Here is a 23,472-nt window from a genome sequence, read left to right on the forward strand (position 1 = left end):
AACGTCTGAGCCAATAAGGCCGGACTCGGCAGCATGCAAAATGGTGTGTTTGTTGACATCTCTCAAAAATCGATAGCGAGAGGTGGAGTCACGCATCGATCGATGAGAGACGGCGGCGAGCGGGGAGCGGGGAGCAGTCAGCGGGCGAACGCGTTCGCTAGAGATGTCAACAAACACACCATTTTGCATGCTGCCGAGTCCGGCCTTCCGCTTCTCCGTGCACTTATTGGCTCAGACGTTTTTCTGAATTAGGCGATAATAATTACGATTTTGTAAAATTTTATATAACTTTTCTTCTCAGTTTAACCCAATCTACTATAATCTTTGGGGTCGTCCATATCGAATCTGACACCCTGTATATAGGTATACTATATTATCATCTTCTATTCATCATCATTCTTTATCATCATAGGATGGTATATAGAAAAATGGTAGAGGACTTTTCTGTTTGTCTTAGTCCCCTCTACCTTCCCGTAAACGGCAGTCAAAAAGTTGCGGAGCACCCTGTACATTCTACGCTTCATGGATTAGTTATTCAAAGAGTAAATTAAAACTTCTTATAGATAAGTTTCTGTATCACTCGTATTTATTTCGCCTTTGACTTTTTACATTTGTTTCTTCTTGCTTCTGTTTCCGAGAGGAATTATTTCGTTATTGAACAGTCATGTTCGCGCTCTATTTATTGGAACGGAAACTAGTTCTGGACTCACGTGATAAATTTGCGGTTTTATTAAAATAAATGTAGAAATTAAACTCGGGCATATCTCAAATGTTACGGCTGCAATGCCATGTGTGTACATATGGCATTTATTTCACAAATGAATTGCAACGCACAATTATTGTGAGCTGACAAATAACCGAAGAACATTTCTATTGTTCATAATAGGAGAATAGATAATCATCAAGTTACAAGGAAATTGGAAAAGCAGATATGAAGAAATTTTACAATCCGTCCGAAGGTTTTAACGCATGATATTATCAATACTCGTGTGTTATGTCTTGGAGTAATGATTTCTTCAATTGGTTTTTTATTGCAATCAATATATTGCATCAATATAATTGCAATTTTATGGCACGACATCGGGAACATTATTAAAGTATTATCTTCGATAATATAAACCGGTCAATTATGAAGACCAATAAAATCTTTTTAATTCCAGAGACTATTATCTGCGTAAAACCGTACAAAATTCTCTTTCCGAGTGCAAGTTTCTTCTTATGAGAAAAAGAACTCCAAGCGCGTTTTAAAGGCTCAGAAAGGCCTTCGGGCGAAATAATTTTATCTTCATTGAAGATTGTACGATGTTTCGGTCAAATTGCACTATCGCATTTTTACACTATTGCAAACGTATGTTTACGCAAACATGATTACGTATCTCGGCCATAACTCAATTGTTATCGTACCAACGCGGCTCGATGATGTTGCACTTTGCAGGCGGCAGCGTAATCGGCATGGTCGATGGTAGAGACGTGGGTAAAAATTCTCCAGGCCACAAGTGAAGGGCGTCTACGAACAACAGTCCGAGCAGAGCACCCCGCAGCAGGGGCGCAAGAACGTTCGAGAGTCGACCCCTGCTGGCCTTCTGCGGCCAGACGAACACGAGCCGGGAATCACCTGCAATGAAAAGCGTACTAATTCAGCCATTCGTAATCCCGAAAAGCAATCTTAGCCTTTGCCCCGTTTGCCGCGTCATCTGCGTCGGGCAACAACCAACTAGACAAAAGATACGGGATACACTTGGCACTTTGAGCCCATTTCAACGTCATTTGCAGACTTCGGCTGAGTTGCGGTAGAGCCATCTCGGTTTACTCGAAATGCAAATCTTACTAATTGCGTGTTAAGCAACGTTCGACCTGTATTACGGCGAATGATCGACGAGGTAGCGCGACGTGGACAGACGCCAGCCGGCGCGTTGAAGACTCCATCGCCGACGTGGGTCCTCCTCTTTCGGTAGCTGAAGACGCGGCCTCGACCCTGTAGCGCGCGACACGCGAATTTTTCCTCCCAGTTCGTGTAGATGGACCCGGTGAGGGTGCTGCCGGTGCTCTCCTGGAGGGACGCGCTTGTTACAGTTACCAGTGAAAAATCATCGTCGTCTGCCTCTCTCCGCGTCGTCGACTCCTCCAGTTTCCTATGCAAACATTAATTCTCTAAAGGCAAATCCTTTCACCGTTTGTGCCTTCAGAAAAAGCCACGCAGGACATTCCATGCTAATTAATGAGGCATATAAGCATTCTAACGTTTTTCTCTCGAATGTACCTATGTACGTGCACACACGCGCGAGATGAAGCAATGGAAGGTCATTTGTCTAAGGTGAAGCAGTGGAATCTCGTTTGCAACAATCGCACGGAATGTTACGTAAATAAATTACTCATTCGTTAACAGTTATAACAGGAAGTGTCTTAAGTCCTAAGTCACTTGATACAATCTCGTACTCTTGAATGAGCCGAGTGGTAACAACATTGTGGCTCGTTTGGCCGCACGTGGCCGCGTGCTCCAGATTTCAGATATCCCGGCGAACTCTGTCCTCGGCTTTTGCAATGAGATAATCGACTTATATCATTCTGCACAATAATCTGCCCGAGAGAACGACCGTGATACTTAACTGTGGAAATGCGGTTTGGTTAACAGAAACGCCGGAGCCGGAGAGAGAATTTGCCGAGAGTACGTGTCAAAATTTTCATTTGTTTCGCACGGTCCGATCTCGATACGCGCCCGAAGATCGATCCGCATTCAATTTGCAACAACCTGCGGCAATTGAAATACCTATTCTCGACAACATCGCCACCGTACTGATATTGTCGACAAAAGCTATGCACACAACCTCATCGAGCCCGGAAACTTCGTTCAACGCTGTTCTCCGGCGGAAGCAGCTCCGCTATTTCCATTCTTTTGCGCTCCAATTCGAAAGTCTCAAGTAGAAAACAACCCGCGGACCGCCGGCGTCCGTGCGACCAGTTTCGTCCTCGTGCGCCTTAACAGGATCCATCGGGATGTCGACTAAAACTGGTGAGTAATCTTGTCCAATTTGTCCCTTATTCATTGTTTATCGGACGGTTTCGATAGATAAGTGAACGGCATCCCATTCGACGCTCAAGGGCGAGTCTCAGTTAGCTCGGTTAAAACTATTCCAGCTAAATGAAATGGAAATAACGATGACTTCTCTTTTCGCGAAAGCGCATGACTCGCCGTTGGCGAACGTCGCGTCCGAGATCGAGGAACGTCGGTGCGACCTGATCGGCCGTCACCGTGAGCTCAGGAACAAAGTTGCCACGATGGAACGCTCCATCCCGGCTCTGATGGCATACAGCATGTGGATGACTGAAAGAGATAGCCGCGATGGGCCGTGCGACAAAGTGCGGGAGATCGTCAACAGGCTCTCGCCGCAGCCAGACCCCGCCGACAGGCTGCTCGCCGATTTGAAAGACGTGGTCGACGGCCTCCACCGGGAAACGGCACAGTTGCATGTACGGCACGATTGACATTCGACGATAATAATCCGGGTAAATTTTGCCAGTGTGCTTTTTTTAATGTGAAAATTATACAACGCGACGCTAGCTCGTTTTCGGGGTCGTTATTTGCGTTTGAAGGAGTGTTTTAAACATGATACCACTTTAAATGTAAATAGAGCAATCTTTTTTACAAGGAAGTTTAACATAGGTTTTTAAAGTAAAAGTATGGCTGCCCGTATTCATGTGCGGCGGTAGCATTTATTTCTTAGAATAAAATTATTATGCGAGGGAGCGTAAAGATCGAAGAGTACCGCCTCTAAATCTAAAACTAGCTTTCTGACAGTAGTGCCAGTAACATAGATGCGATGTAACATGTAATGCATATTAAAGTGTACACGTTTGAAATTTTACACAGAGATGAAAATCAGTTGAGGAATTATATTAACGTACAAATGATGTAAAATACAGTGTCTATAAAATATAACGTGAAGAATATATGTATAATACATATTGTATATTTAAGGCCGATATTTATAGTCTCAGATCTTAAATTCATGACCGTCTTGAATTTATTAAAGATGCTGTATGGAATTTTATTGACTACGGAGAATCTAAAGATGATCTCAAGACAGTCTTGAACACACAGCAATACAAAAATCGTGTGTTCAGATGTTAAAATTTTCTTGTGTTACCAAGATTCGATTATTATTTCAAACGTAAAATTAACATAAAACAGACATGTTGTTAATTTCGTAACATTTTTATGTGTTATATTTATGTTAACATAATAGCTTGACACTTTACGTACGTCATTTGAAAATTGAATATCATTTTAAATTCTTTTCGCACATTTCTTAAACATTATTTTAACTATTCTAATTTGTAACTATTCGTACAATTTACTTATCCTGGCAGCTTTTATCACGCTCGAGGTTAAAAGAACATAATCATAAACGTGAAGTATATCGTTAATCAATTAACATGTATAATTTGTAAAAAAGCAACGCACATGTAAAAAACATTAACATTAACATTTTATTTTTTACTATGTATACCCAGATAGCACAAAACACTCCTATGAGCATTTTGAGAATATTCTTCAAGAATATTTGGAATATTCCATAGGTCATTCTTATATATTTATTTTATATTTGTGGAACATTCGACTGGCATTACTATAAATTATTTAATTTATAGTAATGCCATTTACATTATTTAATATTAGTAAAATAATGCGTCGAGAAAAAATTGAAGTTTTGGTTACTTTATTACTGGCGAGTGTAAAATTATTAAATTTGTCATTACTATAAATCTTTTTCGAATGTGAATAGAATAATCTATCGAATAGAGCGTGTGGGTTAATGTATATGGTATACTCACTGGTTTCACTGCCTTTTGCATAAGACAAATGTATTACACAATAAACAATGCGCAATACATAAACTCAATGAATATTCAACAATTATTCTGAACGACTATTCTAAATATTCTCGACAAACATTTGAAAAACGTTCTTCTTTGTTATGAATATACGATTTCTTTGTTATGAATATACGATAATTTCTAATTGTAATAATCTATATATATTTATAGAATATTCAATTCGAATATTGCGAAATTAAGCATATTCGCACTCCAGAAGAATATTCATAGAACTATGTGTGCTATCTGGGTAAGATCTGACTGAATACCGGCCTAAAACGTGTGTTTAAGATACGTAAAACTATATATACAATTTAGTAACTCTACACGCTATCATGGAATAACGTTCGAAAATTAAAGGATTGCAAATGTAACAGATTAATAATTTCTGCGACGGAAATTCACAATCAACTTTCTATTGATGCAGGACAAGATCATAGACGCGGATGTGAAACTAGAGGAAACTGGCATGGAGCTGGAGTCCTTGGAGCTGGCTAACAAGGAGATGGAGGATAAATTGGCAGGTTTGCGCAACGAAATACAAAGACGCAGTACACCTAGTCTACACTCCATCCACTCCGAAGATCTGATATGCCTGAGAAAGATCCGTCAACTCGCTGAGGAAGAATTGAAACTGAAGAATTGTATCAGAGAGCTGGAAAGTAAAGAACTCATGTACAGACGGCAAATGGGCAAGTTGCTGTCCTGCAAGAAATTTCAGCGCGACGGCGGAAAAGTGCAAACGGAACGCGTGCAAAAATCGAGGGGACCTGGTAAAAAGTTATTTGAACCTTTCGAAGATTACACATTTAATAAACACGCGACGAAGAAGACATACAATCCTGAAGATAAGAAACGAGTGAGTAGTAAGGGCATGGACAGTATTTATCTATTCCCGATTTCACATGTGTCTCCTAACGTAAAAGGCTTGCTGTCCGTGTGCAACATCGATAAAGTTAACTGCTCGCGAAGAGGCGTCGAAAAGACAATTCGAAGCGTGCGACAAATTGTATCCGCTCCCATGCTGCGTCCCGCTGGACCGTCGCGCGTCTCGCGCAACTGCGGACAAATCGCGTGATTGCGTTTGTTGCAAATCTTGCCGACGGGTTCCTTCCGCTGTACTCAAATCCAAGTCTCCGTGTTCGAAGCCTCCTTGCGAATCCCTCTTTAGCGTCTCGAAAACAGGTATGCGACTCGTCTTCTTCAAATTTTGTTAGGAATATTCTACGTAGCACAAACATTTATGGAAACGTAAGTGCGTTTTGCATAAAATTAATATTTAATTGTGTAAATTTTCAGGTGTACCGCGGCCACCTAAACAATCAGCGCAATCTTCGATACCGTGTGACCCCGGTAAAACGTGCGACGAGTGCACGACCCCTGCCGCGTGCAAACGTCTTAATACCTGCAGATATGATTGCGAAGAACAACTAAGAGACGAACTGTCAACTCCACCGTGTGATTGCAATATTAAATCGTTGGATGAGGCTCAATCAGTGCCTTCGGGGATGCTGCACTCCGGATCGGAAATAGAAGACAGTAACAGCGACGATGAGGAATTCTGTGAGTGTTGTTCCTGTGGTTGCGAAGCCAACGATAATTTATAAAAACAATATAACACTTAAACATTTATTATTAACATTTGTCAGCAAACTTCACCACCAATGCTCTTTTAGGCAGTGAAAAAATTATTTAATTTTAATACATATAAATATATGTATACAAGGTTTGGATAAAATTGAATTTTATATTAGAAACTTGAATCGAAACTGTAACTTCGTTACAAGTAACGAGTTACTCTCAACCCTGAAAAACTTTTAACACACGTGTATAAATTTTTATACAATTATATGTTTTATTAACACTAATATTTGACAAATATTTGATAAGAATGTACTCTCTCTTACTTATACTCATAAAAATAATATATATTAGGAAATATTAAAACAAAATTATTATATATATATATTATAAGCACAAATTAAAAATAATGTTTTAAGACATGCAGTGTTTTAAAGCAAGCAGTTTAGTAAAATATATAATACAGGTATAATGGCTCATGGCCTCACTCACTCAATTTGATTACTTACAATTAGAATGGAATATGGAACGGATAATACGGGCTGGCACTTGCACTGAAAAAAAGACATTAATATATTACAACTTGATACAAGTATTATATGCAATAATTTCTATAAAATTATTAATCATTAATTATTAATATTGTTTGTACAAATAATAATCGTAAATTAGTAAAGTTCTTACATTTCAAAATTAAAAATTCTTCCATTGCAATCAAACGTGTCAATATAAGTAATGTCCTTAGGTGAAAGTGTAAAGTCGAATACATCGATGTTTTGAGCAATTCGTGATTTGGCAGCTGACTTGGGAATCACTATATGGCCACGATCCACCTGCAAATAATTGTTAAATCTTTACATAAACATATTATCAATATTTCAAAGTTATCTATTAGTTGTTATAAATTCTGTCAATTTTAAAATAAAATTACGAAGTTTTTAATTAATTATTAAATTAACTTATCGGAAAATATGCTTGTAGACATCTTAATATCTTGATAACATACTTGATAACGAATAAATATTTGTGCAGGAGTCTTGTTATACTTTTGTCCAAGCTCAATTAATTTTTTGTTTTCCAACAAATTTGGAACATTATTTACATTGCCAAAATATCTCTCTGGTGACCCAAGTGGACTGTACGCTGTAATAAGAATACTCTTTTCCTTGCAAAAATCAGACAGTTTCTTTTGTGTTAAGTATGGATGACATTCGATCTAAAAGAACAAGTGTAATATAAAGGTTTCAAAGGTATAGAGGTAAGTCAATACATTTGTTTTATATAAATAACAACCATGGATAAGGAAAAAGAATTTCTTTTATGTTTTATCAAACTTTTGACTTCTCAGATAATATATCAATTATTTTATTAAGAAACATTAACAAAATTGACAATTATCCAATAAATTAAAAAATAATTAGATACCGCCGGCAAGTTTCTTTCAATTATATTCTCATTCTTGATTTACCTGATTTGTAACTGGTTTAACTGTTGCATTCTTGAGTAATCTGGTAATCTGCTCGGAATTAAAATTACTGACACCGATGTTTTTCGTCAGACCTTTGGACAACACACCTTCCATGGCTTTCCAAGTATCGAGGTAATCTACGTCGCTCAAAGTGGAGGTACAGTCAGGATTTAGAGGGAAGAGATCACTGCCCTCTTTGAATCCAAATGGCCAGTGAATTAAATAGAGATCTATGTAATCGAGACCAAGATCGGTTAGCGTCTGTTTGATGACTGGTTCAACCAGATTGGGGCTGTGAAACGTATTCCACAACTTGCTGGTGATAAACAGATCTTCTCTCTTCACAACAGCTTCCCTTATTTTGGCGTTGATAGCAGCACCCACTTCCTTCTCGTTGCCATAAAAATGAGCGCAGTCGAAATGTCTATACCCGATATCAATTGCATCTTTAATTATTTGTGTCATGTCTCCTTTTTTAGGCTAAAATCAAATTGAATTCAACTAAACGGAATATCCGACTCATTTACAATAGAAGTCGATTGTCTTCTTCAAGAAAGATTTAGAGGAAGCTGATCGTCAAAGCATTTAATACTTAATGTTACATGTTTACATATTATATTTCTGAAAAAAATAGATGACAAAATTCTCATTAAAATATTGAAGAAATTAAAATCAATCCTAACATAAACATACTACTACACTTATCTTTTAGTTTTTATAAATATATTTTATAAAACAATCTTACGGCTAAAAATTGTATTAGTTCAATAATTTCGAATAATAAACACATATAACAATTTATTAGCTCAAGTTGGAATATGATGTACGATTAATTATAATATCATTACTCAAGAAGAAAAAGTCTAAAGTGGACTTCGGAGTCAAACTGAATACCAACTATTAGGGCCGGTTTTTCCAACCTCTTGGTAAGCTAGGTAATAGTTAAATTACATGTCTATTTTCGTCCGAGTTAAAGGAAAAGCAGAAACATACATACGATTTAACTATTAGTTAATTTATCAAGAGGTTGGAACAATCGGCCGTAAATCTTACTGACACAAGAGCTGTATTCAGATAAGAAACGAATTCTCGAGGTAAGTTTACTCAGTGAATATACCAAATAATATTTAGGTAGAGTTATCCACGATTTTCATAAAATATATACCAATCAATAACAAAATTATACCCATATATCAAAATTATTTAAATAAAACAACGAATTGAAAAAGCGAGAAAAGAAACTTGCCTTAAATGTACCCAGACCGAGGATCGGCACTGTGTTGCCATTGTAGAACTTTAATTTTGGTGCATTTACAATCATTTTATTGGCGTCGATAGTTTTAGAAATGCGATAACAAATACTACAACGAAGAAATCGTCGGTCCAATCAGTAATGCATACGTTCGCCTGACTTTCTTCTTTTTTTAATTCACTCGGTTAGAAGGGAATCAAAATGTGTACTTCAAAACTTTTCTTCCACGGGGAGGATTGAGCAGAATTGAGGTCTAGTTGTCGACAAGCGTCGTTAAATTTTTTTCGTCTGTCGGTACTTCAACTGATATCAATCTACCGCGAGCTAGTCTATATAGGTAGATACGTGGCCGTATCAGAGTTGGTTGTCACAAAAGAGTAGGAATTTATTTTCACATGACAACTACAGTAATCAGGTTACTTATACATGGGCACATGTTTAATTTCAAGGTCCGAAGCATAAATACATAGATCTCGATATACTAAAATATCACCATCGAACTCTTAAAAAATTTACTTTATATAAAGTTAAAGTTTTTAAAAGTTATCGTTCCAGTCGAAAGTGATTCAATATATTTTTTAATATTTCTAGACTGACTTTAAAGCAATCTTAGAAAATCCAGAGATTTTTAAAACTGCTTTACAATTGTTTTCAGGTACTGTAAAAAATGGAAAAGTATTAGGTCGTTAAGGTGACTCCTGCACGAAGGAGCGATTAGTATGGGTACTTTGGTGGGACCACTTTGATTTTCCTAAATTCATATGACATTTTTCATAAAAAAATATTACTTAATGCATTATTGACCAAACGCATTGGTATGCTAAGTTATAATGCTTGGCCGTACGTTGTTAAAACAACTGCAGAAATCATATCAAAGTTAGGATGAAAAGTTCTCTCTCACTATGCCTACTTTCCAGATGCCGCACCTTTGGACTATTACCTGTTTCGCTCGATGCAACTTGGTGAACAGAGATATATGTATTTCAGGGATGATACATTCGGAATCGGAAATTGATAATAGCAACAGCAACGAGAAATTTTGCAGTTTTATTTCTGTGATTGCTAAACTGCGTATGTTATTCAGTGCAAAAATACCTTTATGTTAACACACATCTACAAAATGTGGTATCATTACATGTCATAATGTAAAAGTTAATATAAAAATTCATATTTGAAAAATATTTAGTCACAAAAATCTACTCTCTCTTATCTACGTCCATATAACTAATATCTAAAGAGATCGTATTAACAAAATATTATACATTATATATTATACGCACAAATTAATACTGGTGTTTCAAAATGCAGCGCTTTAATGCATAAACTTGAATAAATGACACACGCACATGGAGCCTCACTCACTCATTTTGATTATTTAGAATGGAATATGGAACGGATAATACGGGCTGGTGCTTGCACTGAAAAAAAACATTAATATATTACAACTTGATACAAGTATTATATGCAATAATTTCTATAAAATTATTAATCATTAATTAATAATATTGTTTGTACAAATAATAATCGTAGATTAGTAATAAGTTCTTACGTTTGAAAATTAAAAATTCTTCCATTGCAATCAAACGTGTCAATATAAGTAATGTCCTCAGGTGAAAGTGTAAAGTCGAATACATCGATGTTTTGAGCAATTCGTGATTTGGCAGCTGACTTGGGAATCACTATATGGCCACGATCCACCTGCAAATAATTGTTAAATCTTTACATAAACATATTATCAATATTTCAAAGTTGTCTATTAGTTGTTATAAATGCCGTCAATTTTTTAATAAATTTACGAAGTTTTTAATTAATTATTAAATTAACTTATCGGAAAATATGCTTGTAGACATCTTAATATCTTGATAACATACTTGATAACGAATAAATATTTGTGCAGGAGTCTTGTTATACTTTTGTCCAAGCTCAACTAATTTTTTGTTTTCCAACAAATTTGGAACATTTACATTGCCAAAATGTCTCTCTGGTGACCCAAGTGGACCGTACGCTGTAATAAGGATACCCTTTTCCTTGCAAAAATTAGATAGTTTCTTTTGTGTTAAATATGGATGACATTCGACCTAAAATAACAAGTGTAATAAAGGTTTCAAAGGTATAGAGGTAAGTCAATACATTTGTTTTATATAAATGACAACCATCGATAAAGAAAAAGGATTTCTTTTATGTTTTCTCAAACTTTTGACCTTTCGGATAATATATTAATTAATTTATTATGAAACATTAACAAAATTGACAATTATCCAATGAATTAAAAAATAATTAGATACCGCCGGCAAGTTTCTTTCAATTATATTCTCATTCTTGATTTACCTGATTTGTAACTGGTTTAACTGTTGCATTCTTGAGTAATCTGGTAATCTGCTCGGAATTAAAATTACTGACACCGATGTTTTTCGTCAGACCTTTGGACAACACACCTTCCATGGCTTTCCAAGTATTGAGGTAATCTACGTCGCTCAAAGTGAAGGTACCGTCAGGATTTAGAGGGAAGAGATCACTGCCCTCTTTGAATCCAAATGGCCAGTGAATTAAATAGAGATCTATGTAATCGAGACCAAGATCGGCTAGCGTCTGTTTGATGACTGGTTCAACCAGATTAGGGCTGTGAAACGTATTCCACAGCTTGCTGGTGATAAACAGGTCTTCTCTCTTCACAACACCTTCCGTTATTTTCGCTTTGATAGCAGCGCCGATTTCCTTCTCGTTGCCATAACAATGAGCGCAGTCGAAATGTCTATACCCGATATCAATTGCATCTTTAATTATTTGTGTCATGTCTCCTTTTTCAGGCTGAAATCAAGTTGAATTCAAATAAACGGAATATCCGACTCATTTACAATAAAAGTCGATTGTCTTCATAAAAAAAAATTTAGAGGAAGCTGATCGTCAAAGCATTTAATACTTAATGTTACATGTTTACATATTATATTTCTGAAAAAAATAGATGACAAAAAAAATTCTCATTAAAATATTAAAGAAATTAAAATTAATCCTAACATAAACATACTACTACACTTATCTTTTAGTTTTTATAAATATATTTTATAAAAAATCTTACGGCTAAAAATTGTATTAGTTCGATAATTTCGAATAATAAACTCATATAACAATTTATTAGCTCAAGGTGGAATATGATGTACGATTAATTATAGTATCATTTCTCAAGAAGAAAAAGTCTAAAGTGGACTTCGGAGTCAAACTGAATGCCAACTTTTAGGGCCGGTTTTCCAACCTCTTGGGGTAAGTTAGGTAATAGTTAAATTATATGTCTATTTTCATCCGAGTTAAAGGAAAAACAAAAACATACATACGATTTAACTATTAGTTAATTTATCAAGAGGTTGGAACAATCGGCCGTAAATCTTACTGACACAAGAGCTGTATTCAGATAAGAAACGAATTCTCGAGGTAAGTTTACTCGGTGAATATACCAAATAATATTTAGGTAGAGTTATCCACGATTTTCATAAAATATATACCAATCGATAACAAAATTATACCCATATATCAAAACTATTTAAATGAAACAACGAATTGAAAAAGCGAGAAAAGAAACTTGCCTTAAATGTACCCAGCCCGAGGATCGGCACTGTGTTGCCATTGTAGAACTTTAATTTTGGTGCATTTGCAATCATTTTATTGGCGTCGATAGTTTTAGAAATGCGATAACAAATACTACAACGAAGAAATCATCTATCTATCTATCTATCTATCTACAACGAAGAAATCGTCGGTCCAATCAGTAATGCATACGTTCGCCTGACTTTCTTCTTTTTTTAATTTACTCGGTTAGAAGGGAATCAAAATGTGTACTTCAAAACTTTTCTTCCACGGGGAGGATTGAGCAGAATTGAGGTCTAGTTGTCGACAAGCGTCGTTAAATTTTTTCCGCCTGTCGGTACCTCAACTGATATCAATCTACCGCGAGCTAGTCTATATAGGTAGATACGTGGCCGTATCAGAGTTGGTTGTCACAAAAGAGTAGGAATTTATTTTCATAACAACTACAGTAATCAGGTTACTTATACATGGGCACATGTTTAATTCCAAGGTCCGAAGCATAAATACATAGATCTCGATATACTAAAATATCACCATCGAACTCTTAAAATATTTACTTTATGTAAAGTTAAAGTTTTTAAAAGTTATCGTTCAAATCGAAAGTGATTCAATATATTTTTTAATATTTCTAGACTGACTTTAAAGCAATCTTAGAAAAACCAGAGATTTTTAAAACTGCTTTACAATTGTTTTCAGGTACTGTAAAGAATGGAAAAGTATTAGGTCGGTAAGGTGACTCCTTCACGAAGGAGCGATTAGTATAGGTACTTTGGTGGGACCCTTTTGATTTTTATAAATTCATATGACTGTTTTCATAAAAAAATATTACTTCATGCATTATTGATCAAACGCATTGATATGCTAAGTTATAATGCTTGGCCGTACGTTGTTAAAACCACTGCAGAAATTATATTAAAGTTAGGATGAAAAGTTCTCTCTCACTATGCCTACTTTCCAGACGCCGCACCTTTGGGCTATTATCTGTTTCGCTCGATGCAACTTGGTGAACAGAGATATATGTATTTCAGGGATGATACATTTTTCGGAATCGGAAATTGATAATAGCAACAGCAACGAGAAATTTTGCAGTTTTATTTCTGTGATTGCTAAACTGCGCATGTTATTCAGTGCAAAAATACCTTTATTTTAACACACATCTACAAAATGTGGTATCATTACATGTTATAATATAAAAATTAATATAAAAATTCATATTTGAAAAATATTTAGTCACAAAAATCTACTCTCTCTTATCTACGTCCATATAACTAATATCTAAAGAGATCGTATTAACAAAATATTATTCAAAATGCAGCGCTTTAATGCATAAACTTGAATAAATGACACACACACATGGAGCCTCACTTACTCATTTTGATTACTTAGAATGGAATATGGAACGGGTAATACGGACTGGCACTTGCCCTAAAAATAAAAAAATAACATTAATAATATATTACAACTCGATACAAGTATTATATACTATAATAATTTCTATGAAATTACTAATTATTAATTAGACATTAATTTCTATCTGTTTTGTACAAATGATAAATGTAAACTAATGATATGTTCTTACATTTTCATATCATAAAGTCTACCATTGCAATCAGGCTGGTCAATATCAATAATTTCGTCAACTGAAAGTTCGAAGTCGAATACATCCAAGTTGTCAGCGATGTGTAATTTGGTAGATGACTTGGGAATCACTATATGGCCACGATCCAGCTGCAAATAATTATTATATCTTCGCATAAACATATTATCAATATATCAAAGTTGTCTATTAGTTGTTATAAATGCTGTAAATTTTAAAATAGAATTACGAAGTTTTTAATTAATTGTTAAGTTAATTTATCGGAAAATATGCTTGTAGACATTTTAATATCGTAATAACGTACTTGATAACGAATAAGTAATTGTGCCTCAGACTTGAGATATTTTCGTTCAAGCTTCCTTATTTGCCTGTCGTATAACAATTGTAGAATATTATTTGAATCGAACAAAGATCTCTGGTGTGACCCGTATGGACTGTGCACTGTAATAAGAATACCCTTTTCCATGCAAAAATCAGACAGTTTATTTTGCGTTAAGCATGGATGGCATTCGATCTAAAACAATACAAATGTAATAAAGGTATCAGAGGTATAAAGGTTAGTCTATACACTTGTTTTTATGTAAATAAAAACCATCGATGAAGAAAAAGGATTTCTTTTATGTTTTATCAAACTTCTGATTTTTCAGAAAATATATTAATTATTACAAAATGTACAATTATGGTGAATTAAAAAGTAATTAGATATCGCCGGCAAGTTTCTTTCAATGATATTCTCAATCTTGATTTACCTGATTTGTAACTGGTTTAACTGTTGCATTCTTGAGTAATCTGGCAATCTGCTCGGAATTAAAATTACTGACACCGATGTTTTTCGTCAGACCTTTGGCCAGCAAACCTTCCATGGCCTTCCACGTATCGAGGTAATCTACGTCGCTCAAAGTGAAGGTACCGTCAGGATTTAGAGGGAAGAGATTATTGCCCTCTTTGAATCCAAATGGCCAGTGAATTAAATAGAGATCTATGTAATCGAGACCAAGATCGGCTAGCGTCTGTTTAATGGCTGGTTCAACCAAATTGGGGCTGTGAAACGTATTCCACAGCTTGCTGGTGATAAACAGGTCTTCTCTCTTCACAACACCTTCCCTTATTTTCGCGTTGATAGCAGCACCCACTTCCTTCTCGTTGCCATAACAATGAGCGCAGTCGAAATGTCTGTAGCCTTTATCGATGGCATATTCAACAAGTTGTGTGATGTCTTCTTTAGGCTAAAATCAAATTAAATTTAAATGAACGGAATCTGCGACTTATTTAGAAGTCGATTGTCTTCTTCAAGAAAGATTCAGAGGAAGCTGGTTGCAAAAGCATTTGATACTTAATGCTATATTTTTGCAGGGTTGGGAAAATTACTTGATAAAAGTATCTAGTTACAGTTACAGTTTTTTCACTAAAAATGTAATTAGTTGTAGTTACATGTTACCAATTCTGAAGAGTAACGCGTTACAATTACAGTTACAGTTACTCAAAAAGTAGCGAATCGTTACTTTGCAGTTACTTTCTTGCAATGAAAATAAAAACATCAAATCTGCGTTTGAATTGTAAAGTGTCTATAAAAGCGTTTATGTGCAAATGCAAGGCCTAATACGATCTGTGGAGGTTTAAAAAATATATAAAGTAACTGTTAATGTAACTATTAAATTTGTTACTTGTTATCGAAAAAATGTTACAGTTACAGCTGGAGGAAAAGTAACGAAGTTACACCGAAAAAATTGTATTCTTGAAATGTATACGTCATCAATCCTTTTAATAGATACCTATACTTAGCGAAGAAGAATATTTCCTTGTTAACATCATGTTTTTCGGAATATCTTCTTAAATTTAGAATATATTCTTAATATTCAGAATGTATTCTTAATTCGCAACAACTTTAGCGATGGAACTTTCCGTATGCGTGATGTCCGCCGTGTAGTGCGTCTCGGTACGTGTCAATGTAATGCCTGTTTCATTACGTTTCGGGTGTTGTCTGTAATGCGGTATCTTGACTCAAATAATGGATGACGAAGTGGTTGAGTGGTTAGAAAAAGAAGATATAAGCCATACGAAGGACATATTTTTCAGCAGGTATTTGAAATATAAAATAGAATAGCTCATGAATCGTGTTAACCTTCCTGATAGAATCTTATCAGTTTCTGATTACAGAAAATAAGGAGGGCAAGCAGCAACCAGTAATGAAAGAAGCAGCTAAAGCTATAACTTGTCGAAAAAAATCGATTTAGCTATGTTGTATTTTATCTGTACTGTAAAAAATAGTAAATGTTTATTTGTCGAACTGTTTTTGTTATGATTAATGATCCAAATATTAAATAATATATGAAATAATGTAGGAAAATGTATCATTTAGTGTATATTTTTATATATGGAGAATATCTAATAATCCGATAAGAATATATAACTGCTTAGAAAATTCCTCTCTTAAATTAAGACAATCCTTTTAGCGCCTTTTAGAGTAAAGTATTATAAAAGTAAGTACCTACAATATTCTTAAGATGCAAATATCATTTTTTTCGGTGTAAGTTAGAGTTACAAAAAAAAGTAACTGTAACTGTAATTTCGGTACAAGTAACCGAGTTACTTCCCAACGGTGAATATAGAAAATAATATTTGTGAACAAATCCACAATTTCCAATAAAATATATACGAATCAATAACAAAATTATACTTATATATCAGAATCAAAACTATTAAACAATGGATTGAAGAAGCGAGAGAAGAAACTTGCCTGCCACGTACACATACCGAGGATCGGCACTGCATTGCTGTTGTGGAACATTACTTTTTGTATCTTTGCAATCATTTTATTAGCGTCGATAGTTTTAAAACTACGGTACAAATACTTCCACGAAGAAATCGTCGGTCCAATCAGCCACGCAATATGTTCGCCTGATTTTCTTCTTCTTGTAATCCACTCGGGTAGAAGGTGACCAAAACCGTGTACTTCAGGACTCTTCTTTCCACGGTGAGGATCGAGGAGGTCTAGTTATTGACAAAGGTCGTTAATCTTTTTCCGCCTTTCAGTACCTTAACTGATATCAATTTACCAAGAGCGAGTCGTGGCCGTGTCTGAGTGAGTCGTCACAAAGGAAACGTAGAGTTTGATTTTCACAACAACTGAAGTAAACAAGTATACATGCTTAATTCAAAGGTCGAAGCGTAAGTACAAAGGTGTCGATACACTGAAATCAACTCACTGTTGAACCTCTAGGAAAATTTGCTTTATATTAAATTCACCCGAACAGAAAAATTTCTATTCATAAGCGGGCAAATCCCCTAAGTATTTCGTCTAAATCAAGAAATCTTATATCAAGCATTCTTCTCTTACTTTAACACATATTTATCTATAAAAGAGTAGACTCATAAGTTATAATGAAAAGTAAATTCTTTTATAGAAAATTCCATTACATTAATACGGCTAGCCTCATGAAATAAGAGGATTACTTTTTTAGTAATTAGTATAGTAATAATAATATAGTAATAATATAGTAATAGTAATAATGATAAAATAGTAAATAAAATAAAAAAACTAAAATTACTTAAACCCCATGTTATTCAGTGCAAAAATACATTTATTTTAACACTCATCTACAAAATGTAATACCATTACATGTTATAATATAAAACTTAATATTTGAAAAATATTTAGACACAAAAATCTACTCTCGTTAATCTGTATTCATAAAAATAATACATATATTAGGACAAATCTTGTTTAAAAAAACATTATATGTATGTATTATATTGTATGCACAAATTAATGATAATTTAGAAAAGCAGTGTTGTAATGCAAACACTTGAATAAATGACACACGCACATGTAGCACAGCCTCACTTGCTCATCTTGATTACTTAGAATGGAATATGGAACGGATAATACGGGCTGGCACTTGCACTGAAATTGACAAAAAATACATTTGTATATTGCAACGTGATAGAAGTATTATATGCTGTAATAATTTCTAAATATTTCTATGGTTTGCAAAAATGATAATTGTAAACAAGTGATGAGTTCTTACTTATTAACAGCACAAATTCTCCCGTTGCAATCGAAGGTGTCAATATAAGCAACATCCTCGGATGAAAGTTTAAAGTCAAACACGTCCATGTTTTGAGCGATTCGTGATTTGGTAACTGACTTGGGAATTACTATGTGGCCGCGATCCAGCTGCAAATAGTTATTAAAATTTTGTATAAATATTACTAGTGTATCAAGCTATTGGTTTCATAAATGTTGTAAATTTAAAAAGTAACTTAATAAGAGTGAGAACAAGATCGGTCCTATTTTTTTCGCATTTGATTTTGGTCACAAAGTAGGTCACCAAACGAAAGGTCTCGTCAAGATGATTGTCAGTTTCTCGCAGATATCTCGCAGATATGTCAGTTTCAGAGTGTACCTATTTAACGTTCCAGAAATATCGGGCTCCAAAAATTCCAAAGCCAATGTCAGTGATAGAAGAAATGTCTTTTTGCTCGGACTGAATTGCTATACCAAAATAATCTACAACCAGTTACCAAAAACTCTTGGCCAAGCGGATGCACTGTTTGGTGGATTCGAGTTAGATCGACTAAAAGATTTCCTAATGATCGCCGCTAATGACATCTTTGAAGCCCGATATTTCTGGAACGTTAAGTAGGTACATTCTGAGACTGACATATCTGTAATCAGCTTGACAAGATCTTTCGTTCGGTACCTACTTTGTGAACAAAATCGAATGCGAAAATAATGGGGTCATTTGCCTATGGACACTTGTTCTCACTCTTTAAAATTACATTCAGTACATCTAATTTATCAAAAAGTATGCCTGGAAACATTAATATCTTAATAACATACTTGATAACGAATAACTATTTGTGCAGGTGTTTTCTTGTACTTTTTCCCGAGCTCAATCAATTTCTTGTCTTCCAACAATTTTGGGTCATCTGGCTTGGCCCATGGTCTGTCTGGTGATCCGAGCGGACTGTACGCCGTAATAAGGATGTCCTTTTTCTTGCAGAAATCTGATAGCTGTTTCTGCGGTAAGTATGGATGACATTCGACCTAAAATAGCACAAAAATGATAAAATTTAAAATCATGTCGATGGTAACTCTTTGCATTTCTCTGCATAAAAATTCCATGTTCTCTACATAAACTGTATAAATAAATAAAAACTCACGAACATACAAAAATATTCTTTTTCTATTATTCAATTTGCTATTTTCCAAACAGTGCATCTCAAAATAATTTCGAAATTAGTGTAAGATAAGTGGAACCGACTGTTAAAAATTACCGCCAGAAAGTTTATTTTAATTATTACCATTTCTTATTTACCTGATTTGTAACAGGTTTAATAGTTGCCTTCTCGAGTAATCTGGTAATCTGCTCGGAACTAAAATTACTGACGCCGATATTTTTCGTCAGACCTTTGGACAGTACACCTTCCATACCTTTCCAGGTATCGAGATAATCTACGTCGCTCAATGTCACGGAACCATCAGGATTTGTAGGGAAAAGATCTCCGCCCTCTTTGTAACCGAATGGCCAGTGAATCAAATAGAGATCTATGTAATCGAGACCAAGATCGGCTAGAGTTTGTTTGATAGCTGGCTCAACCAAATTGGGGCTGTGAAACGTATTCCACAGCTTGCTGGTGATAAACAGGTCTTCTCTCTTCACAACACCCTCTGCTAATTTTGCTTTGACAGCGGCACCCACTTCCTTCTCGTTGCCATAAACGTGAGCGCAATCGATATGTCTGTAGCCGATATCAATGGCATCTTTCACCGCTTGTGTAACTTCTCCAGGTTTAGACTGAAATGCAAACGAATTAAATTGAAATCTCTGTCCATTTTCTTTTACGGTCAACTTTCTTTCTCAAGACTACAGCGTAGTCTAATCGCAAGAGTGTTTAATATTTAATGTCATATTTACATATTATACTTTCTAAAAAGCAAATCGGTAATAAAATTCTAATTACAATGTAGAAGGCATTCAAGTTGTAAATATAATGTAAGCCTGGAAATTATTTCCTACATTTTATAAATGATCTTGAAATTGAAAACTATGTTACTTGGATGATTTTCAACACACACACATACACACACACACAGAGATATATGAATGATTCAGAAAAAGATAGTTTGTCAGTGTTCAAGCAGTTATTGAGTGGTTGATTGCACAACACACGCACTTATTACCAAAGATAATATACGTAATGGAGATGATAAGAAATGACAGAAGTAGAACCATACGTAACGATTACAAAAGTGTCGTGCTAATAAAACTTTACATATTGAGGCAGAATTGTGCAAAAAGTAAGAAAAATGAGCAAAAAACGAAAACAACCGGACAAAAGATAAAGTGTATTGCAAAATGAAACACATGTCAAGAACGTTGATTAAAGTGTCTTCTTCTGTCGCTTTTAATATATTTTTCTTTGCTTGATTTAAAGTTCTTTATATCTCTTTTTAAATTTGGTTGTACATACTACATAAGTCACTACCTGAAATAATTGCCTAAGATTGCGCAATGAGTCCGTTGTCCTTGCCATTTATATGAAATTGAGATAGTTAACTAATGGCGCTGGACGATTCTGGACTTTAGAAATCAAACTAGAATATATTTATCTTTAATAACGTGCGATTCAAACATATCGAGTTCGCATCATCAGGCCGAAATGTGCAAATCAATCATTTCTAAGTAAGATAATTTATCTATATGTAATATCTATATAATATGTATCGAATAAACATATTGACTAGTTGGAATTTTAATGGCTCGCAGATAACTTACAAACGGTTCTTTGACAAGAGATCTTACCTCAAAATTATAATGCCAGTATTTCCTATTCACAAAACTCTTGACACGAGTAAAACGTATTTGCGGCGTTTGTATGGCCTTGACAAATATACACAAACACATAGAGGTACTTATTTCAGATGACCGAGCAAGAACACGATCGAATTTTCGTCAATACTAAAGAGACCTCTTAAATGTTAATCGAGTTTCACGTTTGCAATTTCGGACCTCCTTAATCATCAAGAGGCCTATTCTGTAAATGCTAACGACGTCACGACGTGCTTTTGCGCAGATATACATAATATATCGTAGAAAAGTCGCGCAAAGCACGTGATGTCGTTAACATTTACAGAATAGGCCTCCGAGGTCTGCACGTAAAGTCTAACATACGTCTGACGTCATCTCGTCTGACGATAAGAAGGGTGGATGTGACTGAAAAACTTCTGCCGATACGTTAGCTGCGATCAGATAGGAAGCAGATTCTCGTTTAGGTGGCGAGCGTACAAAATGATATCCGTACGCAATTATTATTCGCAATTTCCACAAGATACGATCCGGCGAAATTGCACGGGTATGTCACGATCGAAGATGTCTATAAATTGAACGGGAGAACACTTGCCTTCCATGTGCCCAAACCGAGGATCGGCACTTCGTAGCCGTTGTAAAATTTCACTTTCGGTACGTCCAGGACCATTTTGCGTATCATACGAAACGTCGACGACTTGTGCAGAAAGAAATATGCGTTTGAGAGTCTATGACTGCCGCGTGGAGAGCACCAGTCTGACCAGCGGTACAATGTGGTGGATTTGCTCCGACCAGTCCCTTTTATAAACGTCCCCACCTACAAACCGGATTCTCAACGGCAAGATCGATTTTGCCCCGACTTCAAAGCGCGCGTTCGTATTGGTGTACCGGCGTTAGGGATTCGATCGCAATTCGCGTCACTAAAAAATTCATTGCAATCCACCGAGGCGATATTCAAGTCGCTGGATATTAATCGTGTTCACGGATTTTCATTTTTAATGCAATTCCCAGTCGAAAAGATGTCGAATCGACGCCAATTCGACGGTGTCGATGTCGATTCGACGAATCATTTCTCACTGGGTCACTAACGCAATTATCTTACTTCTCAAGTGATAACTGTTCTTTTTAACAATTGTCTGTTCCAATTGGTATATGTGAGTTTTGAATTTGCTACAGTTGCAATTTTATGTTTGTCTTAAGAAAAGAAACTGCAACTCTCTTTAGGATTTTTAACCGTGGGACCAACTGCGCGTCTCGTGATTTTTGAACGATGTCGCTGATACTCAACACTCACACATCGGTAACAATATTGGTTCAAACGACCGCGTGGTGGTGGCTGAATTCGTCTATCCGGCACCGTGGAAAGTTACAGAAACCGTTTAGGCTATTTGAAGCAATGAATCGAGCCCTTGACGACTCCTTGCGGAGGAACAAAGTTTCATTCACGATAATATAACGTAATAAAGCAGCTGGACAAAGTTGTGGTAATTTGATAGCTTGCGACAAAGCTATCGCGAAGTATATCATTCTCTAATTTTACTTACAGCTACTTAAATATTTTGTATATTTCGTTTCTGTTTTATCAGGCACAGTGATACGAATAGCACATGTAGCATAGGTTCTGCAAGTTTTCAATAATTATCGAAAAATGTTCTAGAAGAAATAAAATCGGTGGATATTTAATTTTATTAACGATCAAACATTTATTTTTAAAATTTGTAGAATAGCAGAAGGCTAGGTGAAGATTTTCGTCAAAGAAGCATGTAAATGTATGATAAAAATATTATTAACTTCAGTATTAAGATCTTAAATGTTTAAACAACAAGCGAATATTTATGTTATCTCTATCATTGTAATTGGAAAATCGAATAAGGTATTTACAAATTATTCTTAAATTATTCCAAGATTCTTAAATATTAAACACCTTCTTTTTATTTGATAGAAACTGAATTATCAATAATTTACTCTGTTTTTCTATACAGATCAATATTATTCTTTTATATTGTTAAACAATATATATTTCAAAAAGTATCTTTTAACGTGACGCAAAGAATATAATGTCTTGCATGAAACAGGAAACAAAACACCTAACTTTTACATAAAATTGAATTGGAAAATTTTTAGATACATAAGCAATGTGATGTAAAATATAAGGCTTGTTTTCTATTGCACTGGTGAACTAATGCAGTAAGCTAGAATGAGAAAAAATATACTTATCCTACTCTAACTTATTGCACTAGTTCACCAGTGCAACAGAAAACAAGCCTATACTTAAACGATACTGCGCAACAATAGTGACTTTATAAAC

At 35.1% G+C, this 23,472-nt stretch overlaps 6 protein-coding genes across 13 annotated transcripts; 1 reads left to right on the forward strand and 5 right to left on the reverse strand.

The window, feature by feature from the left end:
* Nucleotides 1-790: 790 nt before the first annotated feature.
* LOC105564187 lies at nucleotides 791-2,464 on the reverse strand. Its single transcript, XM_012016396.1, has 3 exons — nucleotides 2,427-2,464; nucleotides 1,855-2,132; nucleotides 791-1,615 (listed from the first exon to the last, which is right to left on the reverse strand). Exons 1-3 carry the CDS (start codon nucleotides 2,462-2,464, stop codon nucleotides 1,389-1,391), a joined length of 543 nt encoding a protein of 180 aa, XP_011871786.1. The 3' UTR covers nucleotides 791-1,388.
* LOC105564159 lies at nucleotides 2,046-13,786 on the forward strand. 4 transcript variants are annotated; one of them, XM_012016352.1, is made up of 6 exons: nucleotides 2,046-3,010; nucleotides 3,136-3,468; nucleotides 5,303-5,734; nucleotides 5,802-6,060; nucleotides 6,175-6,438; nucleotides 13,452-13,786. In XM_012016352.1, exons 2-6 carry the CDS (start codon nucleotides 3,145-3,147, stop codon nucleotides 13,484-13,486), a joined length of 1,314 nt encoding a protein of 437 aa, XP_011871742.1. In that variant the 5' UTR covers nucleotides 2,046-3,010; nucleotides 3,136-3,144; the 3' UTR covers nucleotides 13,487-13,786. The 4 variants fall into 4 exon arrangements, with proteins under 4 accessions (XP_011871742.1, XP_011871741.1, XP_011871740.1 ...); XM_012016351.1 differs by lacking the exon at nucleotides 13,452-13,786 and adding an exon at nucleotides 7,202-7,281; XM_012016350.1 differs by lacking the exon at nucleotides 13,452-13,786 and having other exon boundaries at nucleotides 6,175-6,842.
* LOC105564158 (aldose reductase-like) lies at nucleotides 6,877-9,660 on the reverse strand. Its single transcript, XM_012016349.1, has 5 exons — nucleotides 9,171-9,660; nucleotides 7,925-8,404; nucleotides 7,463-7,672; nucleotides 7,141-7,289; nucleotides 6,877-7,010 (listed from the first exon to the last, which is right to left on the reverse strand). Exons 1-5 carry the CDS (start codon nucleotides 9,243-9,245, stop codon nucleotides 6,968-6,970), a joined length of 957 nt encoding a protein of 318 aa, XP_011871739.1. The 5' UTR covers nucleotides 9,246-9,660; the 3' UTR covers nucleotides 6,877-6,967.
* Nucleotides 10,205-13,438, reverse strand: LOC105564157 (aldose reductase-like). Of its 4 annotated transcripts, none has more exons than XM_012016348.1 (6): nucleotides 13,008-13,438; nucleotides 12,755-12,907; nucleotides 11,505-11,984; nucleotides 11,048-11,254; nucleotides 10,726-10,874; nucleotides 10,205-10,594 (listed from the first exon to the last, which is right to left on the reverse strand). In XM_012016348.1, the coding sequence occupies exons 2-6, from the start codon at nucleotides 12,827-12,829 to the stop codon at nucleotides 10,552-10,554; spliced, it is 954 nt and encodes a 317-aa protein (XP_011871738.1). In that variant the 5' UTR covers nucleotides 12,830-12,907; nucleotides 13,008-13,438; the 3' UTR covers nucleotides 10,205-10,551. The 4 variants fall into 4 exon arrangements, with proteins under 4 accessions (XP_011871738.1, XP_011871735.1, XP_011871736.1 ...); XM_012016345.1 differs by having other exon boundaries at nucleotides 12,755-12,882; nucleotides 12,921-13,438; XM_012016346.1 differs by having other exon boundaries at nucleotides 12,755-12,869; nucleotides 12,908-13,438.
* Nucleotides 13,787-14,068: 282 nt separating the features above from the next.
* LOC105564160 (aldose reductase-like) lies at nucleotides 14,069-17,176 on the reverse strand. Its single transcript, XM_012016354.1, has 5 exons — nucleotides 17,107-17,176; nucleotides 15,102-15,578; nucleotides 14,657-14,866; nucleotides 14,335-14,483; nucleotides 14,069-14,180 (listed from the first exon to the last, which is right to left on the reverse strand). Exons 1-5 carry the CDS (start codon nucleotides 17,122-17,124, stop codon nucleotides 14,138-14,140), a joined length of 897 nt encoding a protein of 298 aa, XP_011871744.1. The 5' UTR covers nucleotides 17,125-17,176; the 3' UTR covers nucleotides 14,069-14,137.
* Nucleotides 17,177-17,896: 720 nt separating this feature from the next.
* On the reverse strand, nucleotides 17,897-21,937 carry LOC105564164 (aldose reductase-like). 2 transcript variants are annotated; one of them, XM_012016359.1, is made up of 5 exons: nucleotides 21,760-21,937; nucleotides 19,674-20,153; nucleotides 19,196-19,402; nucleotides 18,381-18,529; nucleotides 17,897-18,256 (listed from the first exon to the last, which is right to left on the reverse strand). In XM_012016359.1, exons 1-5 carry the CDS (start codon nucleotides 21,844-21,846, stop codon nucleotides 18,214-18,216), a joined length of 966 nt encoding a protein of 321 aa, XP_011871749.1. In that variant the 5' UTR covers nucleotides 21,847-21,937; the 3' UTR covers nucleotides 17,897-18,213. The 2 variants fall into 2 exon arrangements, with proteins under 2 accessions (XP_011871749.1, XP_011871748.1); XM_012016358.1 differs by lacking the exon at nucleotides 21,760-21,937 and adding an exon at nucleotides 21,162-21,462.
* Between the last annotated feature and the right edge of the window lie 1,535 nt (nucleotides 21,938-23,472).

The sequence above is a fragment of the Vollenhovia emeryi genome, unplaced genomic scaffold (assembly GCF_000949405.1).
Source record: "Vollenhovia emeryi isolate VEMERY1.0 unplaced genomic scaffold, V.emery_V1.0 DF939168.1, whole genome shotgun sequence".
Classification (NCBI taxonomy): Eukaryota; Metazoa; Arthropoda; class Insecta; order Hymenoptera; family Formicidae; genus Vollenhovia; species Vollenhovia emeryi.